The sequence below is a fragment of the Miscanthus floridulus genome, chromosome 4, assembly GCF_019320115.1.
Source record: "Miscanthus floridulus cultivar M001 chromosome 4, ASM1932011v1, whole genome shotgun sequence".
Lineage (NCBI taxonomy): Eukaryota > Viridiplantae > Streptophyta > Magnoliopsida > Poales > Poaceae > Miscanthus > Miscanthus floridulus.
Window position 1 is genome coordinate 15,876,541 of NC_089583.1, and position 27,452 is coordinate 15,903,992.

General features: G+C 44.7%; 1 protein-coding gene and 1 long non-coding RNA gene across 3 annotated transcripts; one reads left to right on the forward strand and one right to left on the reverse strand.

Moving 5' to 3' along the window:
- The first annotated feature begins 13,631 nt into the window (after positions 1–13,631).
- On the forward strand, positions 13,632–17,245 carry LOC136549467 (uncharacterized). 2 transcript variants are annotated; one of them, XR_010781913.1, is made up of 3 exons: positions 13,632–13,748; positions 14,311–15,629; positions 16,752–17,245. It is a non-coding gene; the product is annotated as an uncharacterized lncRNA (long non-coding RNA). The 2 variants fall into 2 exon arrangements; XR_010781912.1 differs by lacking the exon at positions 16,752–17,245 and adding an exon at positions 15,911–16,634.
- Positions 17,246–19,220: 1,975 nt separating this feature from the next.
- LOC136551022 (thioredoxin H-type-like) lies at positions 19,221–21,067 on the reverse strand. The gene is made up of 3 exons (XM_066542622.1): positions 20,885–21,067; positions 19,675–19,797; positions 19,221–19,586 (listed from the first exon to the last, which is right to left on the reverse strand). Exons 1-3 carry the CDS (start codon positions 21,065–21,067, stop codon positions 19,443–19,445), a joined length of 450 nt encoding a protein of 149 aa, XP_066398719.1. The 3' UTR covers positions 19,221–19,442.
- Between the last annotated feature and the right edge of the window lie 6,385 nt (positions 21,068–27,452).

Below are 27,452 nucleotides of genomic sequence, written 5' to 3' on the forward strand. Positions count from 1 at the left end.
CACCTTTACTCACGGGTGGGCTTCCCACCCGGGAGTAAAGGTGGCCTGCAGTTTCGTTTCCCGCCTGTTTTGAGCAAACTTTTTTAATAGAAATATGGATTTTCTTGTTAAATACATAGTAAATTAAATAAAAGGCATAAAATTATTTTGTTAAAAATATGGATTTTCTTTTTCTTTATTGCACATAGGAAAAATCTATAACCTAACTTTTTTTATTTTTTGTTATAATTGTAAAACATAATGTAACTAATATTTATTATTTCGTTAATGCAAAAATGTAGTGTTTAATTAAAATTATTAAAACTATTGGTTTTGGACAGGAAATTTGTTTTCACATCATTTTAACATTAATATTTTAATTTTTCATCACTCAATATCATAATTTTACTTTTCGAGAGAGAAATCCCACCAAATCAAACATTGATTTAATTTGAAACACGACATAATAAACATCTGAATTCACAATTATTACATAATATCTCAAACACACACTACATTAAATCACTATATCATCAAGTGGGCACAGCAGTGAACTTCTTCTTTATGTATGTCCCTTGGTTATGATCGCGTTGTAACCATGTAGTGTCCTTATCATTTACCAAGATGCTAGGGTCTTTGTAAACTTTGAAGGGCGGAATTCAGTCATACTTTTCATAATCTTCTGACATGTCCGACTTGTCCTCAATTCCCATGATGACTCTTTTCCCTGAAAGAACTATATGGCGCTTTGGCTATTTGGTTGAGTCATTATCGTTTTTCCCTCTTTTTGGTTTGGTAGACATATCATTGACATAGAACACCTGATTCACATCCTTGACAAGGACGAATGGTTCATCTTTGTACCCAATATTACTAAGGTCTACTGTTGTCATTCCATACTCGTTGTCTACTATTACCCCGCCTCCGGTCACCTTGACCCATTGGCACTTGAACAATGGGATCTTCAAAGTAGGTGCATATTCTAGTTCCCATATTTCATCTATGCGGCCATAATATGTCTGCTTATTCCCATTCGGGTCTGTGGCATCTATGCGGACACCACTGTTTTGGTTGGTACTCCTTTTATCTTGGGCTACTGTGTAGAATATGTTCCCATTTATCTCGTACCCTTTGTATGTTACGATATGCCATGATGGTTGCATAGCCAATAAATACAGTTGCTCATGGATGCTCTCATCACCTTGACATTTTTTTCGCAACCAACCACCGAAAGTTTCCATGTGCTTACGCGTAATCCAAGCTTCAGTCTTCCCTGGAAACTCGGATCGTAAGAGATCCTTGTGTGTTTCAATATACGGATCTACCAAAGAGGAGTTCTGTAGAACTGTGTAGTGCGCTTTATTGAAATAATCATCCTCCATACCAATATATGTTTTCCTCCCTAGTGTCCCCTTTCCGCTTAGTCTCCCCTCATGTCTCGATTCAGGAACACCAATCGAGTCAAGGTCGAGAATAAAGTCAACACAGAACTCAATGACCTCTTCTGTTCCATAGCCCTTGGCGATGCTTCCTTCTGAGCGAGCACGGTTGTGAACATATTTCTTCAGGACTCCCATGAATCTCTCTAAGGGGAACATGTTGTGTAGGAACACAGGACCGAGAATGAAAATCTCCTTGACTAGGTGAACTAGGAGGTGTGTCATGATATCAAAGAAGGAAGGAGGGAACACCAACTCAAAGCTGACGAGACATTGAACCACATCATTCTGTAGTTTAGCTAGATCAGTTGGATCAATTGCCTTCTGAGAAATTGCATTGAGGAATGCACATAGCTTCACGGTGGCTAGACATACATTTGGAGGTAGAATTCCTCTTAATGCAACTAGAAGTAATTGCGTCATGAGAACGTGACAGTCATGGGACTTTAAGTTACAGAATTTCTTCTCTGGCACATTTATAATACCCTTTATATTCGAGGAGAATCCAGATGGTACCTTGATGTTGTTTAAGCATTCAAACATGATTTCCTTCTCCTCTTTGCTTAGAGTGTAGCTGGCAGGACGTAAGTAATGGCATCCATCATCTGTCTTCTTTGGATGCAGGTTGTCTCTTTCTCTCAAACAACGCAGGTCCTGTTGTGCTTCAAATGTGTCCTTAGGCTTTCCATACACACCCATGAAGCCTAGCAGGTTCACACAGAGATTCTTCATCAGGTGCATCACGTCGATCGAGCTGCGGACCTCTAGGACTTGCTAATAGGGTAGGTCCCAAAATATGGACTTCTTCCACATGGGTGCGTGACCGTTAGCGTTGTTCGGAACAGGTTGGCTGCCATGTCCTTTTCCAAAGACGACTTTCACATCATTGACCATATCGAGTACATCCTCACCGGTTCGGTTGCGAGGCTTGGTCAGGTGGTCTGCCTTCCCTTTAAAATGCTTGCCTTTCTTTCTTACGGGGTGATTTGCAGGAAGAAATCGATGATGGCTAAGGTACACGACCTTTCGACATTTTTTCAAGAATACACCTCTAATATCACCGAAGCAGTGTGTGCATGCATTATATCCCTTGTTTGACTGTCCTGAAAGATTACTTAGAGCAGGCCAATCATTGATTGTTACGAACAACAATGCTCGCAGATCAAAGTGTTCCTGTTTGTACTCATCCCACACACGTACACCTTCTTTATTCCACAAAATGAGAAGTTCATCAATAAGTGGTCTCAGGTACACATCGATGTCATTGCCAGGTTGCTTCGGGCCTTGGATGAGCACAGGCATCATAATGAACTTTCGCTTCATGCATAACCAAGGAGGAAGGTTGTAGATACTTAGAGTAACAGGCCAAGTGCTATGACTACTGTTCTGCTCTCCAAAAGGATTGATACCATCTGTACTTAAAGCAAACCTTAAGTTTCTTGCGTCATTTGCAAACTCTGGGAATTCTCTGTCGATTGCTCTCCATTGGGACCCATCAGCAGGGTGTCTCAACATATTGTCTACCTTACGGTCTTCTTTGTGCCATCGCAACAATTTTGCATGTTCTTTGTTTCTGAACAGACGTTTCAAGCGTGGTATTATAGGAGCATACCACATAACCTTGGCAGGGATTTTCTTCCGCGGATGTTCGCCCTTAACATCACCAGGGTCATCTCGCCTGATCTTACCGCGATGCATGGCATACCGGGCATGCATCCAATTTCTCGTACTCTTTGCCACGGTACAGCATGCAGTCATTAGGACATGCATGTATCTTCTCGATTTCTAGCCCCATAGGACAGACAACTTGTTTTGCTTCGTAGGTAGTGGCGGGCAATTCATTGTCCTTCAGAAGCATCTTCTTTTGGATTTTTAGTAACTCTCCAAATCCCTTATCAGATACACCATTCTTTGCCTTCCATTGTAGCAATTCTAGTGTGGTTCCCAACTTTTTCTGCCCTACATCACAAGTTGGGTACAACAATTTGTTGTGATCTTCTAGCATCCGCTCGAACTTGGTCTTCTCCTTTTCACTTTCACATTCTCTTTGTGCGTCACGAATGACCTGACAAAGATCATCAGCAGGCTCATCTTCTGTGGCTACCTCTTCTTCAGCTTCTCCCATTGCAGTATCATTGAAGCACGCACCATCGGGAATAATATCATTGTCGTCCCATTGTTCTTCTTCACCTTCTTCCATTACAACGCCGGTTTCTCCGTGCCTCGTCCAACAAATATAGTTTGGCATGAAACCCGACTTGAACAAGTATGAATGAAGAGTCCTTGAGCAAGGATATTCCACCGTATTCTTACATATGGCACATGGGCAGCACATGAAACCGTCGCGTTTGTTTGCCTCGACCGCACGTAACAAAGAATGCACGCCGTCAATGAACTCTTGGGAGCGGCGATCAGCATTGTACATCCAATACCGGCTCATCTGCATTACATGACATAAATACCATATTAAAACCTAGATCATAATTAATTATTTATACAACATGTGTGCCACCACAAAAGGTACAAATTTATGAAAGCATCGCTACAATGTAGACAATCCCAACTACAACTAAAAGAACTAAAGCTAAAATACATTTCAGGAGCACAAGGATTTCACGACCAATCTCAACTAAAACAGACAGATCCCCTGAATGTGCAACATCTTTGGGCTTCTTCGGCTGGATCACTGCCTCATTAGCCGCCGTATCTACCTGTTGTGCAAGATATTTTTGCACGAGTTCAACATACTCTTCCTCCCAGTAGAAGCCTGAACATCGTTCACTACCATCCCACTGAAATTAAAACAAAAAATTAGAACTTTAATCACAACCATCATGAAAATAGGTATAAACTAACCATAATCATTAAATACGATAAAATAACTCACATTGTGATCTGGACACTTGTAGAAGATATGATCCTTGTTGGGACCCTCCTTCTTCACTCGGTACTCCATCACAATCTTCGTCTCATCACGACACTTGCCGCATGGAATGAGAGGGAGGCCCGGCCTAAGTCGCTTTGGAAACCCATGAGAGGCCGAGGACCCGGAAGCAGTTGCCATCTACTCTCTATACTCATTTTTTAATACACTATAAATTTCTCATTTTATAAACAAATAAAATTAAGAAACTATAAAATTATCTATATCTCTATGGAGGAATCGAAGAATGGATGGAGAAAGAGTAAGAACACTGCTTAAATTTGAACTTAAGCTCTCGGGCGGGCTCGGGGAGGAAGAAGACGGGCAGCAGGATTTATAGCTCAAAAACATGTTTTAATAAATAACCATCCGTACTAGTTGACCTTGCTTACATGATCATCTCGGCGAGCATTTCTCCACCGGACGGCACCGTACTTGGTCAAGGAAGAGCTCCGATTCTACGAGGAAGGGAACACGGTCTTCCACGACCGTTGCCGCTCTCCCTCGTAGAATCAAAGCTCCTCCTTGATGTCCGTTACCGCTCGGCAGAGAACATGCTGGCCGAGCTGAACATGGTCCGCAAGTTCAACTAGTACGAATTTTCTATAATTTTCTAACTATTTTCTAAGTTTTTCATTTCATAAAAAGTTAAAATAAAATGTTTAGTCGCGGAGTCCATAGAAATGACCATATTTTGACCTAGCAACGCATTGTCAATTGTCATTGCATTGCATTGCACCCCGGACCGGACTCCGGACAATAAAATACTATGGTCGATCGATGCCGTTCTTTGTCGTACAGTCGCACGGCGACGGCTGACGGACCCGTTCAACCACCAAATCTGTCAGGCCCGGCTGTTCGGGCGTATCGTCAAAAGAGAACGGATTTGCTTTCTATTGCACGGCCTTGCATTGCATCTGTCATACCAGTCGGAGGCACTAGTCCCTATACTATTTTTTTAATACACTATAAATTTCTCATTTTATAAACAAATAAAATTAAAAAACTCTAAAATTCTCTATATCTCTAAACAATGAAGTGTGCTATGCATGCTACAAATGAACGGTGAATACTAGTTTTTAATAGCTACTTTAACCTTCCTTCATGTAAATATGCAAGCTTGAAGTGATTTTGAGCTCAAATTGCTTACAAATGAAAAAAACCACAATAAAGAACCATATATATATAGTGAACAAAATGAGATAAGACAATGGTGAAAAATGAGAGTATGAGATTTGTAACCTTTACAACTGAAGAATCGACGGAGGAATCGAAGAAATCGATGGAGGAATCGAAGAATGGATGGAGGAACAATGGAGGGAGGAAGCAAGAACACTTGCAGTGAGCTTCAAAATGTGCTGAGCTCGGGCTCGGGGAGGAAGAAGGAGACGGCCGATATATAAAGGGGGGACCTTTAGTCCCGGTTGGTGGCTCCAACCGGGACTAAAGGTCCCTCCCAACGGCTCCTGCGCCAGACAGAGGTGGCAGAGACCTTTAGTCCCGGTTGGAGCCACCCACCGGGAGTAAAAGTATACCTTTAGTCCCGGTTGGTGGATCCAACCGGGACTAAATGTCCCCTACCACTGTGCCGAGCGCAGTAGCCGTTGGGCAGGGACCTTTAGTCCCGGTTGGAGACACCAACCGGGACTAAAGGTCTCTCTAGTCCCGGGCGCAAAAAATGCCGGGACTAGAGCCCATTTTGGCCTCGGATGAAAGGTCTGTTCTCTACTAATGTAAGTAAATCGGACATGAGGTAGCAGACAATTGGATGAGATGAGGGGAAATTGAATTTGTTAGATGGAACCCATATAACTAGTCTAGAAGATATAATTTCATTCTTTATAGAACAGATTTTAAATGCTAGAATTGCATTTGTTGGGATGGGGTGAGTATTAAACTATGGAAGGACTTAGATACTTGGCCAACCTGTTGAAGAGTTTATACTTTTGCTTAAAGTGAAAGAAATTTTGCCAAAGAATAATCTCTCCTTCCCAAAATATAACTATATTAGGTTTGGCTGAATTTGTACTCCCTCCGTCTTAGAATATAGTGTATAGAAGCGTTCAAAAATTATACCAAAATATAAAAGATTTGGTAATAGAAGGATAATTGTGTTTAAAATAGGTGCATAAATTAGTTAGCCAATATGGGCCTGTTTGGTACTGCTCCATAAACTCTATTGTGGAGCAGCTCTACAAAAAACTATAGTTTCTGGAGCACCCCTGGTGCTCTCATAACTCTATTTTTTTTTTCTCGAGTAGGGTCTGTGGAGCTGCATCTGTTTCGTTGAAAACGCGAAGCGGAATAGTCCCCAACAGGCCCTATATTGTTACTTGTCATTTATGCAAACAACCTCATTTAATCATGCGGATAACAACGCCTATACATTGGGAATTATTTTTTTAAAAATGAAGTAAGGGTTATTGCGTCTTTGTATTTCTTCTTAATCTATCTTTTTTGTGACTTCTTAATCTATCTTAAAAATCTTTAGAATACACTATATTTCAATATGAAGGGAGCATGAGAAAATATCAACATCTATGACTAAATTAGCACTATATGGATTATGAAATAAATTCTCACAATGTACTAATTTAGTATCACAGATGCTAATTATTATTTGGTAAAATTGTGTTCTTGTCCGGTACTTCAATTGTGATTTTGCCTCTGTTTTTTCAACTTTGTGTTTTTACCCTTGTTATTTTGAAATGAACTATCCATTTATCCTGCTTTGGATGTCAGTCACATGGAAGGAATAAATGAATTAAAAAATTCAAAACCTAAAAAGAAAAGGCCAAATGACCACACGCATGGGGAGCGGGCGGCGCGGTGCCTGGCGACGGTGCGCGTGGTGCGGCGGCTCCCGGCCTCTGGCTCGTGCGCGGTGCGGCTCCTGCTCCGGAGCATGGGGGCACACGCGCGGGGGGCGGACGCAGATCTCGCTAGGCGGTGGCGGTGCCTGGCGGCGGGTCTCCTGCGGCGCCCGGCCGCGGCTCACGGCGGCACCTACCCACCCGCCGTTCTTCTTCTTCTGGGCTCGGGTCAGGGGCACCCGCCTCTTGCTCTTCTGGGCATGGGAGAGGCGTCAAGGTGCACAGAGAGCCGTGTGTCTGCAATCCTGCTCAGTGGATGGCTGCATTCTGTTGCGACTCGTGCTCTTCCTCGCCCGCGCCTCGCGAGAGCCTGCCCAGGTCGCGGCAGCAGAGGCAACAGCACCCCGGTGGCCGTGGCGACGCTGTCGACCCCGTGGGCTTCCTCCCCAAGCTCGGTGTCTCGGACCGCGTCTTCGCCATATTTCTCCGCGACCGGCACAAGGCCTTGAAGGACTGAAAACTATTGCCAGGGGAGGCCATTTAGGGCATGATGATTTTGGGTATTTTTAAATATTAAATCTGAATTGAAATAATTACAAGTTGTGCCAAATATATTTGACCAAATTTAATCAATTTTGTCTACATACAATGTAAATGTCTAATTCCAAATCAGGGGTAAAATCACAAATAGGCATAACAAATAGGGGCAAAATCACATGACCATTTCTGTCTTTTTATATAAAATTTAATGCCCTTAGTGGAGGATGACGGAGTAGGGGTAAATTGGTGCTTCGTTTTGAAATCACAGGGGTAAATTTACAAAGTCAAAAAACAGGGGTAAAATCACAATTTCGATACAAAACATGGGTAAAAATGCAAGAGCCCCTTATTATTTCTATAAGTTTGGTTAACATAAAAAAGGTTTGACTTAGAATAAACAAAAACTCGGTGTATTTTGGGATGGAGTCCGTTGAAAATAAATCGCTACTAATTGCCTAGTCTTAAAATAGCAGGATATCATTTGGTATCTTGTCACAGACATAGCTCAAAATAAATAAAATCTAACTAGGATTATATATGTATGGCCAGTGTCTCTCTGTGATCAATAGTTTCCGGTTTTGTCTAAAATAAAAGGAAAGGATTTAAAACTTGTCACAAAAGTGTCAGGAGATAAACCACTACTAACTTTGGAGTAGCCTGTCTTTGATCAATACTACTTATCAGTTACTACTTACTAGGTTTCTCATCTATATATATGTACTGCGTAGAACAAGCCAGCATTGCATATGCGCTATAACATACATATAAACTCTTCTAGGATCGCGAGGAATTTCTTTGTTTTTCTTCCGACATGGTGAATTACACAAGGCGCGTGGATGCGCTAGTGTTTTTCTCGTTACTTCTCCTCGGATACTTCGCTGCTCATGCGCAGGGGAATGGTAAGTGAAAACTATGTGTGCTTAGGTAGATGTAGATAATTTTAGAAGATACCGTATAGATCTTTGCGAATTATTGGCCATATATCATATGTGTTAAATTACTCAAATAATGCGGACATATATATCTGCAATAATCTGTTGCTAAAATATTTTACAACTATTCTCAACCCATCTGTGATTTGTCTATTACCTTTCACAAATAGGTCATGGCGCAGATCAAGTGGGCGCTCCTGCTCCAGCTGTAGATGGAATTATGCAAACAAGAGCACAATGTAGACAAGTATTGTTTCCTTGCAAAGATAACAAGTGCTACTGCTGTATTGGGGGCGGAACTCGTCGGTGTTTTGCTACACAAGCTGGGTGTAGACATGCCTGCCCCTAAACACAAGTTCATTATTATAGTATAATGTAACGGTAGGCAGTATTTTTGAATAATATATGGTGGAATTAAACATGATATAAACAATTCACAAAAACAAATTAGAAAGGATATACTCTCCTACGACCTTTTCCAGGTGTGTCTCTCGATGAATAACGTCGCAAAGACTCTGGGTCTGTTGATCATGGGCGATGACATTGCCACACCTTGGTGCACATTCTAATCATGTCACCGATCTTGGCCTGGCCCTCTCATGAAGGAGGGACTTAATCACTTAACAGCGTTGTGTACGGACGCACACGCGTATGTGTGCGTGTGAAGTGCGTTTGTTGTGTGCATTCAAGTTGTACCGATAAAGAAACGGAGAGATTAGCGTCCGGATGTCCTGACGCCCGCGCCTGCTGCCCATCCGTTTTCATAAAGGATGCAGCTCGTGCTCTGCTTCGCCTCATGCTCCGCGACTGATGCCTGCCCATAGATGAAGCTTCGTGCTCCGCTTCGTCTCGTGATCCGCATCTGCTGGCCATCCATGGATGCAGCTTCGTGATCCGTGCCTACTGCCACGCCCATGCATACAGCTTCGTGCTCCGCGCCTGCTACCACGCCCGCTTCGCTTCCCGTGCGCATGCGGGGACTGCTGTGCTCGAGGGGACCACCTTCGCCTGCGCCCCTTGCCGCGTCTGCTCATGAAACACTTGCAACATAAAGTATTTGCTGCAACATATGTCTGAAAAAGGTTACTCATCAACTTATAAAAGGTCTAAAACGCTCAGTGCTATGCAGTAAGGAGAGATCCTAAGGCAGAGCTCTTGTTGTGTTGCCATGAGACTGATAACCAGCTTTTTTTTAGATAATGGAGGAGACTGATAACCAGTAGGTTATACAAATTCTTTGCAGTTGCATCTGCACATATATATTTATGACATATGAGTGCGTCGTGTATGTATTTGCCCACACGATGTGGTGTGCAGAGCTGCAGGTGCATATAGAGATGAAGACACGCGTTCTGCCTTGAAGCATGACCTGGGGACGTTTTGTTAGAAAGCCTGTTATCAATCCTTCTCACAACTCCATTTACAAGCACTGAACCCGTACGATCTGATACAATATGGGAGGAATTAGAGTGAGGGATATGCAACAAGCACGGAGTCAGCAGATCAGACTAGCTAGGCTGAAGGTACATGGAACTATGGAAGCTTAGATGGAATATCTTGGAGGGAAGAGAATAAACAGTAGAGAAGCAGCCGAGAGAAGACGACGAAGGTGGAAGAGGAGAAGGGCATCGATGCCCTTCCACCGAGGAGAAGGGCATCGAGGAGAAGGGCATCGATGTAGACAGGATTGATGTTCCACCTACTCCATTTACGCGGACATGATTTAAGCTCGCAACACCATCAGAGAAGGGCATCGATTTGATGTTCTGTGTTTTTGTCTGATGGCATTGCGAGATTAAATTGACACCTCCACCAATGGCCACTGCTCTGACAAAAAACGATGGGCCGCTGCCAAGTCCAGGCATCCAGCCTGCATTTCCTTGGCCCATAGTGGATGCAGCCCACAAGAAAACTCTGACAATCCTCCCTCCTCAGAATTCGGCATTACGCCCAAGCCGATAGAAATGTAACCACCCGAATCCCATATTCCCATGTGGATGCAGCTCGAACAAGGCCAAACCACTTGGTCCGGAGCTAACCTGCAGTTGCCGTCGTGTTTGGTTTGCGTCGCCGTATGATCCGGAATGATCCGATCCAAAAACCAAAGCTAGCCGTGCCGTTTGGTTTGCCTTATTGTACGGATCCATTCGTCACCGACTAATCTATGTGCAAGTTATTTCCTGTGACCATCTAGCTCCTCAGAAAGAAATCAGCGGACGACCACGTTCTCCGTATGTCCGATCCTAGTCAAGATGAACCCACCGGGATCAACTCATTCCTCATGATATGGTTCCTGAACCAAACACGCTGGGTTCATAGCAGCCCAAAAGAAAAACCGTCTGAAAGTCCGAGGATCTTTAGTAGCATACCGAACCAGCAGCCTTCGCACCAAGGGAGGACCGCCCTGTCCCTTTCCTTTTTTTTCATTCAGCCTACTTATTAGCTTTGTTTCGTCAGTTTAAGGCAAAGTCCATGACGAAGATCTTTCTATTTGTTATAGGGGATAGGATCCATCTACTCTCTCTCTCTCTCCCTCTATTTTCTTTAATGCAATTTAGAGAGAAAGTGCATTGCGAACTAAAAAAAGATATTATGGAAATGGTTAAAAAAAAGATACATACTCCCTCCCACTAGTATAGAAAACTTAATGGAGGCAGACAAAAACGATTAATGGGGACGGGCAACGCAACCGCTTCCAATCAAAGGCCTCGGTAAATCGCGAACTTCCGAGATGGTTGATATACCTGCCCTCGGTTAATCAATAAAAAAACCAAAAAAAAATCCAGAGAGCACGTCGATGAGGCCCTTGAGCCCATTGACAAGCCCACCGAGCCCTTCCGTGCGTGCGTCATCGCCGCTCGTCGAATCCGCCTCGACAGTGCCTGATCCGCCACGCCCGAGCCGGATCCGCCGCTCCCGAGCATGAGCTCGCCGTGTTCGCCGCCGACGAAGCCACAGAGCTAGATCCGCGCTGCCACCGAGTGAAGGAGGGAGTTTGAGCCCGCGCCACCGTGCCGAGGGAGGGAGGAAGCTAGGTCCGGCTGCAGCCTCCGAGGGTGGGGACCGCACCACCGTGGATTTGGGCCGCTGACGCAGGTGGGGGCCGGCTTGCCCTGGATCTGCTCCGCGGGAGAGAGTTCACTGACCACCTTCTCTGCCCTGGATCCATGGCGGCCAGGGCACAGCAGCTTGGCTTCACCACGAGGGAGGGACCTGCGATGGAGAGGGGGGACCTGCGAGGGAGAGAAGAGAGATTGAGAGAGGAGAAGTGCGGCTGAGGGAGGGTGCGCTGACGACCTACGAGGGTGGGACCGAAAGGGACCTGCGAGGGAGATAAGAGAGACTAAGAGAGGTGAAGTGCGGCTGAGCTAGGGAGAAGTGAGGGAGAGGTGAAACCCTAACCGGGTATATATAAGCCAGGAGGATTGGATACGGGTTTTGCTAGGCTTGGAGCTAGGCCAGGATTTTCCCAGGCGGGCCTTATAGTGTGCCCGCCTCCGAAAATCAATTTACGGAGGCGGGCACCTTAAGACGACCGCCTTCGAAAATAGAACATATTTGGAGACGGTTGCTTTAAAACAACCGCCTCCGTAAATACATTTTCAGAGACGGGTATTTTCTGACCATCTCTGTAAATAAAAACAACCGCCTCCATTAATCGCCGGACATTAACCGAGACGGTTGGGTTTTGTGACCGCCTCGGTTAATGTTTGGACAGTGCCTCACAAATCATTATTGTAGTAGTGTCGGTAAAAAAACACAATTCTAGCTTTGAACCTGTACACGGCACATGTCCAGATTCAAAGCTAGAATTGTGTTTTTTTAGGGAGGGGGGGGGGGGAGGGGCGGAGGGAGTAGAGAACTAGAGATCAAGGCGGAAAGCCCAGTGCTTATTGATCAAAGAAGCGATAGGGGCCTTCTTAAGAAGAGTTGCTTTGATGAAGAGAGTGTAGCCATGATGGCAAGTCAAGGTGGGGCCCATGTTGGCGTGATGACGAGAGAAAGGAAATGACCTTGAACAATAGCTGTCTGTAGCACACCCTGCAATGACTTCGACCAGCGGACCAGCCTATTTAAAGTGTAAATTCGTTGTGGCCAGCTCGCGAGGCCAGCATGTCCACAGTAGTAAACGAGATGGTGGCCGTTCGATGCCTGGTGGGTGGCCGTGATCGCGTTGATCAGCAGCTGGATCAGAGCTCGGTCAGCTGGTATGTGCCCTCTTTTTGTTGTCGATTCAGGATTGGCTGAAGGAGCCAATGTGGGCCTGTGAAGCCTGGGACAGAAGGCTGCTGTCGGACACCCATTGGCGAAGGAGCCTGTGGGTCCTGCCACAGTCTCAGCGCGTCGCAGTCCAGTTTCCCGCACCGAAGATATCTAGCTAACCCGTCTCTCAAGCTCCTGCTTTTTTCTCCGCTCCGTCTCCTCTCCCTCCGGTCCCTCCCTCGAGCTAGATACCTAGCGCCGCCGTCCGATCCCCGGCAATCTCTCCCTCTCTTTCCTGACGCGGCGGCACACCGGCGCGGGCGCGGGGCGAGGACGCGCCCTGCGACACGGGTGCGGGCCGACCAGGGTGAGGGCGCCCACCGGCGCAACGCGTAGATGGGCCCCGACGGTGGGTGCGAGCGCGGCGCACCGGCATGGGTGCGGGCCGGGGTGAGCACGCTCCCCGGCGTGGCGGTGCGGCGAGGGAGGGTCCCGTCGGTGGGCGCGGCGTCCGGCGTGCACTTCAGCGACTCCGCGACCGGGATCCGCCACGCAAGCCACGACGGCATGGATAAAGACGCCGCACACGCCTCTGTTCTTTCTCACCTTCCGTCCTACCGGCTGCGCGAGGTGAGTCGCCCTGGCCTATCCTGATCCTCGCTTTTTCTTCCTTTAATTTTCTTCCTTTTTTCCGTCCATGGATTGCTGCCTTCCTGATGGCCTGCCTCTCCGCGCGGCTCACCGCGCGTGGTTTCTAGGTGCTGAACGAGGTTGAAGGGGGGGGGGGGGGGGGGGGGGGGGGGCGCTAGATCTGTGGTGTGGAGGAGCTGCAGTAGACCTGCGCCAGGCCTGCGGAGGAGCTTTGCCGGACCTGCAGCGGAGCTGCGCCCGACCCCTCATGTTGTCTGCATTTGCGCCGGTATGGTTCTTCGACAGTGGCAGTGTTACATTTGGTAGCTCATGATGAGATTGCCGTTCTATAGAGCCTGACATTTTGATGACTTTTCCTTTTTTTTTGCCTTGTTTTTCTTGCCTTGTTCTCTTAGTAAAGCTGACGAAGTTTCCTGGTTTAGCTGAGTTGTTTGGCTTGCTTTGTTCGCTTGGGTCCCATATAACTGAAGCTTTTAGTTCATTCATACAGAGAAAAGAGAATTAAGATGCTGGTGCTCGATTTTCAACATTATGAATGTACGTGATATCTACAAAAATTAGTAAAATTAGGTGGAAGTTTATAGCGTAGCCGTACATGTTTCCTAGATTTATAATCCGACCGTGACTGAAATAGCTGAAATGAAAAGATTAAGTTTGTCAGTTGCTTCTGCTGGTTAGGTACTCTAAATTGGGTTCAAGTTAATTTTTGTTTGTTGCAGTGGGGAATAGTTACATTGGATGGATTTGGTTATTTTTATGCCAATCATTTTTATTCTGAGCTTCTGTAGGTAAATTTACCACTAAGCTTATGAATAGTGGCTTAATTGCAGAGTTGCACACAGTGACAAAAATATAGTCCTTTCACATGGGTGCAGGCCAGGAAGACATGAATACACAATAAGGTAAATGTCATTTCCTTACTTCTTTCAATTTCTAATTTCTATACGACTTTAGAGAAAAAACATTAATACTCAGGGTTGATGGTCTGGTTGGCATGAAGAAAAAAAAGAAACTTTAGAACATTGCTCATGTAGTGTCAAAACCTAAAATAGTTTTTTACATTGGCTATTTGGCTTCTTTGTTTTGCTGAGAAATGTGATATATCATATTAAGCAGTACATTGGCTTCTTTAGGGCTACAAGCCTCGGGGTTCGGCCAAAAGGTACACACTTGCTCAAAAAAATACTTACACCATCCACTCTAAATTTATGATTGGTGTCACCAACATTTGGTCCAGTCATTATGACTCTATGATGTTTCTGGGTATGACTACTCTGAAATTTCAATGAATCGAGCTCGCTTTCTATTTCTGAATGGAGTTGGCCATGCGGTTGCTTCTATTTCCATCTGATCAGATTTGGTCAACACTAATTTTGAATAATTATGCCACTATATGTATTTGCAGATAAGATGATCATTGTTAATTATTGGCTTCTTGATTAGTGCATATACTTAGATGATTCTAACCAGCATAGACCTGGAGACATGGGTTTTGATTATTTTGATAATTCCTCTTTTTTCTGCAAGATTTGTTGTTTCATAGTTTTCTCATATAATCTGTTTGACAATCATCATCATTTACTAAGAACATGTTGCTCTTTGATATAAGTAGTGAGACATAATGGTGAAAAAGATCTGAAATGTACATATGATGTAATTCTTTGTTTCTTGACCTATGAGATTGATTCCCCAGCCATGTTGCTTTAGCAAAGTTGTTGCTCACCTTATGCTTCGGATCTATGGCTACTTCCTACTAAAAGCGCAATGATGATAGCTTTGATGTTTCAGTTCCCCAATGGCATCTAGGCTTGGTCTGTGACTTGATGCCATCTATAATATTTATTTTATACTATTGTTTATGCCATTGTTAGCTTACTCCTAGATTAGCTACATCTTCTGGTTTACTGTGTACAGAGGACCTGCATTTCATATGAAGGTTTATTAGTTGTTTTATTTTCTTTATGTAGCCTGACATGTCTAGTATCTTCTCTGAGCTTCAAGAGTAATTATCAGTATGCAGTGTAGCTAGCTTTTTCGGCCACTACTGCTTATTTGATAATAAGTCTCCATTTGCAGGTACCTGTATTTGAGCAAATTAGTGAAAATCAGTGGGGCATCAGGTGCCATTGCTCACCTTATACTTGATCAGGTCTGCATTTTTCCTTCCCCCCTTTGCAACCCCAATGACAGATTTATAGCCATGAACTTTGCTTCCATGTCCTGCAATTTATTTGTGTCTATAACTGTTGCTTCAGTGGGACATCAACTGTTGTATTTTTATGGCAACATCTTGGTATTAAATTTGAGTGTCCCCTTCCACGATAGCATTGCATCACAATGGAGTTCAAACATTGGCTTCTTGTAGCAGATTTCCTTGACCAAGCCATTGTTATAGCTTTCCTCAGTTGTTGACCAAACTGTGTATTGCAGCTCCACGTGAACATCTTTGGACGAGGTGCATACCATGTCTCAAGATTGGCAATATACTGTCTAGAGAATCCTATGACAAGGAAACAAAAGAATTTTCTGGAAATTTGGCAAACACAAAAAACTATCGATCACGCTGCACTAAATTCCCCTGAAAACGAAAAAATGGTGAAAATTGATGACTACAACGCCGCACATGTTTCTGAACTCAAAGAAGACCTTTTTGCTCTACCTCATGGTCCATGTTGTTTGAAGATGAGGCGACTAAACTGAAGAACAACATAAAGGCAAAAGATGCAGCACTCCGTGGCTCCCTGACCTTCTTTGATTCGGTCTGTCAGGAAAGTTCGACCGCCGTTCCACTGCTTACTGTCGCTGAAAACCACGTCGGAAAATCACTTCTGTTGCCAGCAAGCCAGATGCTGCATCGATTCTCTGCGGGCTATCACAGTCCTTAGTGAACCTCCGTGGTGAGCTGTTGTCTCTTCTTGAATATCCAGTCTTGGACAGCGCCATGCTTCCCAAACTAAAGCAGACTTCGGCCAAGAGAACTGATGCCCCAGCGACTGTTGAATAGTGTTGCCATTCCGTAGCCAACTATGTATTTTCTTCTCTTTTGTTACTATTCCCCTGGAGAAATGGCTGCATGCCAAGCAACCATGTACGTGTGTCCGTGCAACTGCTATCTTTCAGTGTTCTGAACTATGCAAGTTTGTTCTTCAGACTACAGCTATGAGTATTTTATTTCCCATGAACGATGCCTTATCTGTGTGTTTCAAAAACAAGAAAAAAAATCCACCGTTGTGTACATGCTTTCTATAACACGCGTTATTCCATTTGCCAGATAGAACTACGGCCATCACTCGCGCGCATGGGCGCGCGCAAATCACTAGTCCAATACCCTACGCCATGCTTGATGGCTTGGCCTGTGGCTTTGTTGACCAGTGCAAAGGTCTGACAACCGTTCAGAGAGTCGCTGGAGAATGGCTGATAAGCTGGATTCCCTCCTTGCTTTACCTACTTCTTTTTTTTTCAGTGACTGCTACTGATTCCTTTATTTCCCAGAGGAATGAATGCACCAGGGAGCTCCAAGCCTCCAGCAGTTGATATATCCCTCTGATGATCATACGGACAATAGAGAAAATTCCCTCACAACAGCAATCTGTACTCCCTATAGTAAACTTGAAACAATAAGCATCTGGCCAGTTTTGCCCATGTAACTGCAGCAACTCGAACATATGTAGCAGGAGCTGATCGATAATAGTTTTGCTGAGGGCCATTAAGTGCAGCATCTTTGAAAAATGGCAGGATAATTGCAGTTAGCAGAACTTTCAATGCAAATAAAGTAAGCCACATGATGGTGCTACTCTGAAACTTTGGCTTCTTTACGACCAAAGCTCTTATTCATGGCTTTTCTTTCTATCAACTCAAGTTGAAGAATCAATCCAGTGAGCACTAGCCAAAACAAAAGTGCATTGGTATTATCATCTGACCTTCTTTTTTAGAAAAAAAAGAGCATCATGAAAATTGGTTCTGGGCATTGGGTTCTCCCGTGATGCACAAGTAAGCTCATGAAGGACTTCACTGTTCTGCATATGAGTTAGAATAGATAATTGGTACTTGTTTGTTATTACCAGTTCCACTGAAAACTTGACCTGATATTCGTGTGGCATTTAAGCACACTTGTGCTGCCTTGGATCTCATTGTTGGCTCACAATGTATCCATGGAGCTACCACATCCTGTAGAGCACTTAATTCCAGAACAGCCATTTCAGCTTGCAAGGAAGTCAGGTTACTAAACTTGAACTCGGATGCTGCCACACTGCATATTACTGGAGTATAGTTGTATCTTTGTGTGATACTAGTATACCCTTGGGCCTAAGCTGCACTTTCACTTCATACCAGGAACTTAAATCTGCAAATTGTTTGGCAATGAAATGTCCAATTAGCCAGATGCTTGAGCACACTTGTAAGATGTGATAGACCACAAAGCTTTATTTGAATGATCAGTCAGCAGTCACGATCTCCGTATGCTCCGCTAGAGTACAGGAAACAGAATAGTACAAGTCACCTCGCCAGGGAGGTGAAAATGGTAGTACTCTTTGCAAGCACCATGATCTGGATGTTCAGAGCACCCAATATTCACTGACATCACCACAATGCATTCCAGTTCCAGGTATTCTGCAGTTCCAGCATGGGAGCACTGCGCACCTGATACTTCCTAGGCCTGGAGGTGGCCTTCAAGGCTGAACCTGAACTCAAATAACAACTAATAGAGTCCTCATCAATCATGTTGAGATGGCCATGGCGTTGGGCGCAAAGCAAACCCATCACTATGCTTCGTAGGTAGGTCGCAGGTGCAGAGGCCATAGCTGCTAACCAACTCTCAGCACCGGGCACAACACAACCACAAGTCCACAACACCAGCATACTCTCAGTTTCTCATTGGTCGATTCCACTGAAGGTTGTTCTATGGGCATGAGTTGCCAGAGACATTTTGCAGCATATCCAAACCAGTACAATGGTTGCAGGAAGACATTAGAACCAGGCCGCATTTCCTCGAACAGATGTTGTAAGCAGAATTGCGATATGCTTTTCAAGGCTGGGTAGAAAATTGGCATCAAGTCTTGTATGCTCGACTCATGGATGCGAATGCGGTAATCACATCACATCCGACACTGAAAATGCTTTTCGTGTCCACCGCAGGTTCAGTTGAGTCTATGCTTCACTAAAGATAGCTTCGAAGTATAGAGAGCTGCAACCTGCAAACGCCAGCGTGTACACAGGAGATCAAAATGTTTCAGCACCACTAATACTCCGCTCCATCTGAATTTTAGCCATGGTACTAGATCTCTACAGATCTCCTTTCCTTGATCTTTCTGCTAGCATTTCATTTGGCAGTGGCCATGGGCAATGCAGCCAAAATGAAAAATGAGAACAGAACTAGAGACATCAAACAAAAGACGGGGATAGATTTCCATGACATCGGCAGTGTCAAAGAAAAAAAGAATTGTTGAGATTGTGCAGATCAACGTGATCACTTCATCGTAAACATTACTTTAACATAAACGCAGAAATTTATAAAAATTTATATACAAACTTTGCAAGAATTAGTTGATTAGTTAATTTTCACAGAAAAAACACATGAAACAAAATCTCAGTTTCAGACAGGGCTTATACAGAATTTGCCCACTAGTTTCATTGTAAATGTATATCCATAAGATCATTCATGACAGGAAATCACTGTCACCATAACCTATTGCAGGGGTGAGCAGCGTTGCCATCACCATGTGGCTCATTACTCCAACAGAAATGAAGCCAGACATCCAAATTCCAATTCCAGTCACAATCACAACTCACAACAAGTATCCATAGTTAAGGTATTCAGATTCACACGTGAGCCAACAGATCGCCTCCGGCTAGAACGAACATATATCTACTGGTTCACAGTCGCCCACAAATGACAAAACCAAACTGATAAGGACAACATTTACAGCCATGCGCTGGCCCTTATTGACGACGACAGACTATCTCCTTAGGCAGACGCAGACGCGGTATGCTTCTGGATCAGGGCCAGGAGCTCGTCCTTCCTGGCACCGACGATGGTCTCGACCGTCTCCCCGTTCTTGATGAAGTGGAAGGTCGGCATCGCATCGATCTTGTAGGCTGCGGTAACTTCCTGTGGAACAAGGGGACCAGCATCAGTACACAGTAATGGAGGAGGCCAAGGGAAGTGGCGAATCGCTGTCGGGACACCGTGCTCTCACCTTCAGTTCGTCCACGTCCACCTTCAGGAAGACGGCCTGAGTGAACTTCTTGGCGTGTTCAACAAACAGTGGAGCGATGGCGCGGCAAGGACCGCACCAGGAGGCAGTGAAGTCAATGACCACCTGAAAGGTTGCACAAGTTGACAAAGCACCATGTTAGAGGCTGTAGATTTGTTATATATTATACTGTAGGAGTATATTCCTAAGGTCGAGTGTAACGCAGGTCAACTGTAACATCAGAAGAAAACAACAAGAACAACAACTCAATTATGGTTGAATTATACAGCATGGGCACATACAGTATGTAGCATTGGAAACCCTCACCAGCCATGTCCAATTTCAACATGACTTCCTAGCAGATCTCAACTGCAGCCGTTGAATTCTTCCCCCAATTCCAAATTACTCCCCTTGAGTGTACAAAATTTCAACATGACATCAACAGAGGACATCTGTAACTGCTAGGCTTTCCCCCAAATTTTAAACGAGCTCCCTAAGTGTTCCAAATTTCAACATGACATCATGGGTTCATAACATCTGTAACTGCTAAGTTTCCCCCAAATTTTAAATGACTTCCTATGATAGCTAAGTTTATTCATCTACTACTTCGTAAATTAAGTGGAAATACAGAACTCCAAACAGAACAACCGCCAGCTCAAATCAGTGAGACAAAATTACCGCAAGGCTCATATGGGTTTCCGGTTCAATATATAGAGATCAGCCGTAGGCAAAATAATTTAAATCACGCCTATGACTACTAATATATAAATAACCACCAGAGATTCAGCTACAAATTGGGGATCGATTCGAAAAGCATGTGCAATAAATTCGTTGCATCCCCATATCACCACTCCACCAATAAATCTGCGCACACCGTGGCCATCCAATCCTCTTAGGATACATCAATCAACAGCATCCCCTGGATTGTACGGAGTATTTGCCAAAATCGGCAACGACCAACCAAAATCTTCCCCACTACACGCGCCACACCCTATAAATCGCCCGAACGCGAGCATCTCAGATGCGATTCCGAACAAATTTGAACACGGGGGGCGACCGCATACAAGGAAACCAAAGACGAATCGAGTAAAACCTAGCCGTTAGCGCGCGCGACGAATCACCTCAACAGCTTTCCTCCAAACAAAAACACGGGGGAAATTACAAGGAGACGACAGATGAGGATCGGGGAAGACGAGGCGCGGGGGGCGCGTACCAGCTTGCCGGCCTCCTTGGCCTTGGCCATCTGGGCGTCGAACTCCTCCTTGGTGTGGCACGCGATCACGACTCCCTCCTCGGACGCCATTTCTGTCTTCTTCCTCCTCGTTGGGATCGAAAGCTTCTGTGGATTAAGGTTTCTATCGAGGGCTGGATTGCAAGATTTCGTTGGTGGCCTCATCCGGGGCGCGTGCACGCAGCATTTATAGGCGCAGCGACTGGGATGGAAAATGACCGAAAAGCCCTGGCGGGTCCACATTGCGGGGCGCGTGCGCGGGGCTACGCACGCGGCACGTCACCGCGCTCGTCGGCCGGCTGCCGTGAGTTTCAGGAGTCGGGACGGTTGTGCTTGTCGACGGCCGCCGTGGTGCAAAATACTCCGTATGTGCGACAAGAAAAAATCGTGTTCCTACATTCCACAAACGAGCCGGTCAACGTATTTGAAACTTGACCATTATTATCTTTTTGATTGTTTTTAAAAATGGTTATTTTTTAGCAAATACGGTTATAATTTTCTTTTAAAATGTTATAAATTGCCACAACTCATGCGATTTGGGGCTGCTATCCAACTACTGTGGTTGCAACGACGGCCAAATAGTCAGTTTGATCGGCTGCTACTTCACAGCCTAGCTACTACAGCCAGCAAGAAGAGGCTCATGCAGATGCAGCCGATTTTGAGCGTTTCAAATTCAAAAAGAATAGCAAGAATATAGAATAATTCCAAGATTACAATCACTATACATAGCAACACAGGAACAGCAAGGTGTTATTCCATGATTACAATCCCATTGCACTTTAGCATTCTCATAAATTCATATTGAATTGGACTCTTCCACTTGCTGCCATGGGGACATGCAGCATGTTCGCTCGTTGGTTTCAGCCAGCCCAAACCAGCCAGCCAACAGTGTTTTCCTCTCACAACAAACCAGCACCAGCCAGCCCAAACCAGCTTAGAAACCAACCAGCGAACATGCCGATGATCTCAAAATTTGCATTTCCTTCGAGAGTTAATCTCAAGAGTATTCAAAATATCCTTGTTAGTAAAACATATGACTATATGAATTACCAGTATGTATATGTAGCCTATTAGACTACTACAAACTCCCTTTGTCCACACAGTAATAAAACTATTGAGATTTGTGCAAGCTAAAATAGTTTAATTTTGATCAAATTTATAGTGAATAGTATTAACATTTATGCCTCCAACTTAGATTTACTATGAAAATATATTTCATAATTAGTTTAATGGTACTTGTTTTGTATCATAAATGTTACTCCCTTCATTCCAAATTGTAAATTGTTTAGCTTTTCTAGGTATGTAGATTTTTTTGTTACGTATCTAAAGATATATTATGTTTAGATACATTTTTTGCGAGAAATTATGTCTAGATACATATAAAAACTATGTCCGAGAAAGACTTAAAATTTGGAATGAAAGAAGTATTATTTTTTTATATAGCACTAGGAGTGGTCAAATATTTAATCGCTTGGCTCTTTGAAAAATAAAAACTAGGGGTGCCTCTGCTAGGGGCGTCCAGCAATCCCGTTAATAATATTATGATATGAATATATGAGGCAACTAACGTCCGGATACCCGGCTTCAGTGGCGTGTCCGGATGCACCTAATCCACGTAACGTTTTGATTCCGACCGCGCCTTGTCCTCCCGCCGCGCCCTACGGGACCACCTATCCGATACGAATAGAACGAGCGCGCCCCTGCGTCTGAAAACGAGCGCGCCCCCGCGTGCGGCCCGTCCATCGCTGCGCTGTCGTGCCTCGTCGCGTCGCCATCCCCCGCCGTGCCGCCATCCCCTCCCGTTGCCCTCCACGCTCCATCCCCACCGTGCTCCATCACCTTTTAACACGGAGCCATCCAAGATGCAAACATCAGAAGTATTACTTGTTTGCAACATTAGAATAAGTCATCAGAACAAGGCGTTTGCAACAACAGAATAAAGCTACTGCAATGTGAGATGCAAGATCAGAAAAAAGAGACTAATGCAACAAATAAATATTACTTATTGCAACATCAGAACAAGGCTATTGCAACAACAGAACAAAGCGCAATGCGAGAAAGCAACATCAAGAAAAAGACTAATGCAACAAAGAAATATTACTTGTTGCAACATTAGAACAAGGCTACTGCAATGAGAGATGCAACATCAGAAAAAAAAGACTAATGCAACAAAGAAATATTACTTGTTGCAACAGCAACAGAAGCCTACTGCAACAGAGCTCGCCGGAACCCTAGCCACCGCCGCGTCCCTCAGATCCAGAGGAGGAGGTGGAGTTGGAGGAAGAGGAGGAGGGCTCAGATTCAGAGAAGAACCGACCTACCTCGTTGGAGCCACCACCGTCGTCCTCGTCTTCGGTGGAAGGAGCAGAAGCCATGTCGCTGGGGCCACGGGGTACCAATGGAGTCGCGAGAGGGAGGGAGGGAGCGCCGGCGGGTGGACGGGGCGACAACGACTGGGCGCGGTGTTCGTCCCGGTTGTGGGAGTGAGCGAGGAGAGGAACGACTGCGAGAGTGAGCGAGGAGAGGATAAGGATGAGTGCGGGAGACAGCGTCTGATAGACGGCGTGCGGTAGGGGCGGGTCGGTTCGGCGTGGCTTTGGGTGCGTCCGTTCCTGTCCGGACGATCGTCATAGGCCCTGTTCGTTTCGCTGAAAAACAAGCCGAAATACTGTTCCGACTGATTTGTTGTGAGAGAAAACACTCTTCCGGCTGAAAAAATAAGCTGAAAAGTACGGATTATAAGAGAAGCGAACAGGGTCATATATCATTATCGTGTGAATATATCATCCTTAATTTGTACTGCATCTTTATATATGGGTCTTTGATATGTATTTAGTTGAAATCTAAGTTCAAGTTGTATAAGTATTATATCTTCTTATTGTATCATTTCTGTGACATAGCGAATTCATATTTGGTTTTCATCTTTTGATCTTACTAGATGATAGCCCGCGCGTTGGGCCGAGAATTTTGTATCACTATACATGATCACATAGGAAGAAATATTCCTTTCATTTGTTTTAACACTTTTAGCTTGAGATATTAATGGAAAACAATGATCCATCTTTAGTAAAGCTTGATCGAATACATATCTTGATGAACAAAATCCATGTATGTATCTTTTTCTTGTGCCGTAGCCCCAGGGCCGGCAAAGTAGTTGCAACTACTTCACAGCCTAGCTACTGCAGCCAGCAAGAAGAGGCTCATGCAGATGCAGCAGATTTTGAGCATTTCAAATTCAAAAAGAATAGCAAGAATATAGAATAATTCCAAGATTACAATCACTATACATAGCAACACAGGAACAGCAAGGTGTTATTCCATGATTACAATCCCATTGCACTTTAGCATTCTCATAAATTCATATTGAATTGGACTCTTCCACTTGTTGCCATCGGGACATGATCTCCAAATTTACATTTCCTTCGAGAGTTAATCTCAAGAGTATTCAAAATATCCTTCTTAGTAAAACATATGACTATATGAATTACCAGTATGTATATGTAGCCTATTAGACTACTACAAACTCCCTTTGTCCACACAGTAATAAAACTATTGAGATTTGTGCAAGCTAAAATAGTTTAATTTGGAATGAAAGAAGTATTATTTTTTTATATAGCACTAGGAGTGGTCAAATATTTAATCGCTTGGCTCTTTGAAAAATAAAAACTACATTCTTTTGTGTACGGAGGGAGTAATTAGGAAGATTAATGCCCTGTTTGTTTGGCTGATAAACAACAACCGAAAGTATTATTGGCTGATTTGTTGTGAGAGAAAGATACTGTTTGTTGACTGAAAAAGTACGACTTATAAGCAAAGCGAACATGACGTAAATTGTGTGAAAACCGAACAAGGAAATTACGTCGATTGCATTCCTCAAACTTGCTGATCGGCAGCCTGAGTGTCTCGTTCCCGTGGCCTTGTGGCCAGTACTCCGACTCCGGTGTGCCAGACTGCCAGTCCCATTGCCATCCGTGTGTCCGTTCGAGCGTCCAAGGCCGCGGCGATCAGCGAGGGTGACTTCTGTTGCAGTGTCGCGAGCGTGCACGCGTCAGGGAACTGAAGCGATGCGACGGATCACGGATGGAGTGAGCCAGGGGAGGCCCAGGACAGGGCAGCAGAGTTCGCGCGAATGTTTCAAGTTTCCTGCTTGGGCTCTCGTCGGCTTTGGGCACTGGGAAGGCCATATTTGCTAATGGCCTATTGGGGGTTGCATACCTGGGTTTGGGCCTCTCCCTGGACTGGGCCCAAAGCAGTCGCACCCGGTGCACCTCCCCAGAGACGGGCCTGGTTGTGGCTTGCCATCCGGTTCCATTTGTTCCAATTTCTTCATGAGCCCACTAGGCCTAGCGCCCACAAATCACTCCAAGCCAACACTAGCAAGGCCCACGAGTTTAAGAATAGATCTACTGGCTAGCGTTGTCATTGGTGAATGGTGATTAGAGTCTATGAAATTGGTGGCCGGATCTTTGCGCCAAAAAAAAAAAGAGAACTTGATGGCTAGATCCATATGAATTTATTATGAGAATTTTTAGGCTTCATACTTTTTTCCCCTAACGAGGTCTCTCATAGGGGGTGACGTGGTGGGGTGCCTTTGCTAGGGGCGTCCAGCAATCCCGTTAATAATATTATGATATGAATATATGAGGCAACTAACGTCCGGATACCCGCCTTCAGTGGTGCGTCCGGACGCACCTAATCCACGTAACGTTCTGATTCTGATCGCGGCTTGTCCTCCCGCCGCGCCCTACGGGACCACCTATCCGATACGAATAGAACGAGCGCGCCCCTGCGTCTGAAAACGAGCGCGCCCCCACGTGCGGCCCGTCCACCGCTGCGCTGTCGTGCCTCGTCGCGTCGCCATCCCCCACCGTGCCGCCATCCCCTGCACGCCCGTTGCCCTCCACGCCCTATCCCCACCGTGCTCCATCACTTTGCAACACGGAGCAATGCGAGATGCAAACATCAGAAGTATTACTTGTTTGCAACATTAGAACAAGTCTACTGCAACATCAGAACAAGGCGTTTGCAACAACAGAATAAAGCTACTGCAATGTGAGATGCAAGATCAGAAAAAAGAGACTAATGCAACAAAGAAATATTACTTGTTGCAACATCAAAACAAGGCTATTGCAACAACAGAACAAAGGCAATGCGAGAAAGCAACATCAGAAAAAAGACTAATGCAACAAAAAAAATATCGCTTGTTGCAACATTAGAACAAGGCTACTGCAATGCGAGATGCAACATCAGAAACAAAAAAAATAGACTAATGGAACAAAAAAATATTACTTGTTGCAACAACAACACAAGGCTATTGCAATAGAGCTCACCGGAACTCTAGCCACCGCCGCGTCCCTCAGATCCAGAGGAGGAGGAGGGCTCAGATTCAGAGAAGAACCGACCTACCTCGTTGGAGCCACCACCGTCATCCTCGTCTCCGGTGGGAGGAGCAGGAGCCGTGTCGCTGGGGCCACGGGGTACCAATGGAGTCGCGGGAGGGAGGGAAGGAGCACTGGCGGGTGGACGGGGCGGCAGCGACTGAGCACGGCGTCCGTCCCGGTTGCGGGAGTGAGCGAGGAGAGGAACGGCTGTGAGAGTGAGCAAGGAGAGGATAAGGATGAGTGCGGGAGACAGCGTCTGATAGACGGCGTGCGGTAGGGGCGGGTCTGTTCGGCGCGGCGCGGCTTTGGGTGCGTCCGTTCCTGTCCAGACGATCGTCATATATCATTATCGTGTGAATATATCATCCTTAATTTGTACTGCATCTTTATATATGGGTCTTTGATATGTATTTAGTTGAAATCTAAGTTCAAGTTGTATAAGGATTATATCTTCTTATTGTATCATTTCTGTGACATAGCGAATTCATATTTGGCTTTCATCTTTTGATCTTACTGGATGATAGCCCGCGCGTTGGTCTGGGAATTTTATAGCACTATACATGATCACATAGGAAGAAATATTCCTTTCATTTTTTAACACTTTTAGCTTGAGATATTAATGGAAAACAATGATCCATCTTTAGTAAAGCTTGATCGAATACATATCTTGATGAACAAAATCCATGTATGTATCTTTTTCTTGAGTCTACAAAATCCATGTATCTGTAATTTTGGTAAGGTTTGAGACGACGATCATTCGTTGACAGGAAATCACTGTCACCATATTGCTTAGTAGCTTATGTGCAGGGAAAGGGATGATGAGCCTGGGACAAATAAAAGATACAAGCTTAGCGCTGTCATCGTCATGTATTTCATTCTTCATTCAGTCAAACTCGAAGAGAAATGAAGGCAGACATCCAGATTATTGCATCCCCAGTCACAAGTATATCCATACATATTGTATTCATCAGATCGATAACCGGTCCAGCACGGGAGCCAACATATCGACTCCGAGCTGAACATAGTACACAATTACTACTTAATCAGATAGACCAAACTGCTGATCGATAATGGCGATGCCTACTGCTAAGTGCTAGCACGCACGCCATTTATTTGTTGGCCCTTATTGACGACGACTGGTGATGCTATTTGCCAGTAGTACTATCTCC

Coding starts and splice junctions, on each gene's coding strand:
- LOC136551022 (XM_066542622.1), bottom strand. CDS start 21,067: ATGAGGCCACCAACGAAATCTTGCAATCCAGCCCTCGATAGAAACCTT. Junction 19,798..20,884: donor CCAAGGAGGCCGGCAAGCTG/GTACGCGCCCCC, acceptor GCAACCTTTCAG/GTGGTCATTGACTTCACTGC. Junction 19,587..19,674: donor TGGACGTGGACGAACTGAAG/GTGAGAGCACGG, acceptor CTTGTTCCACAG/GAAGTTACCGCAGCCTACAA.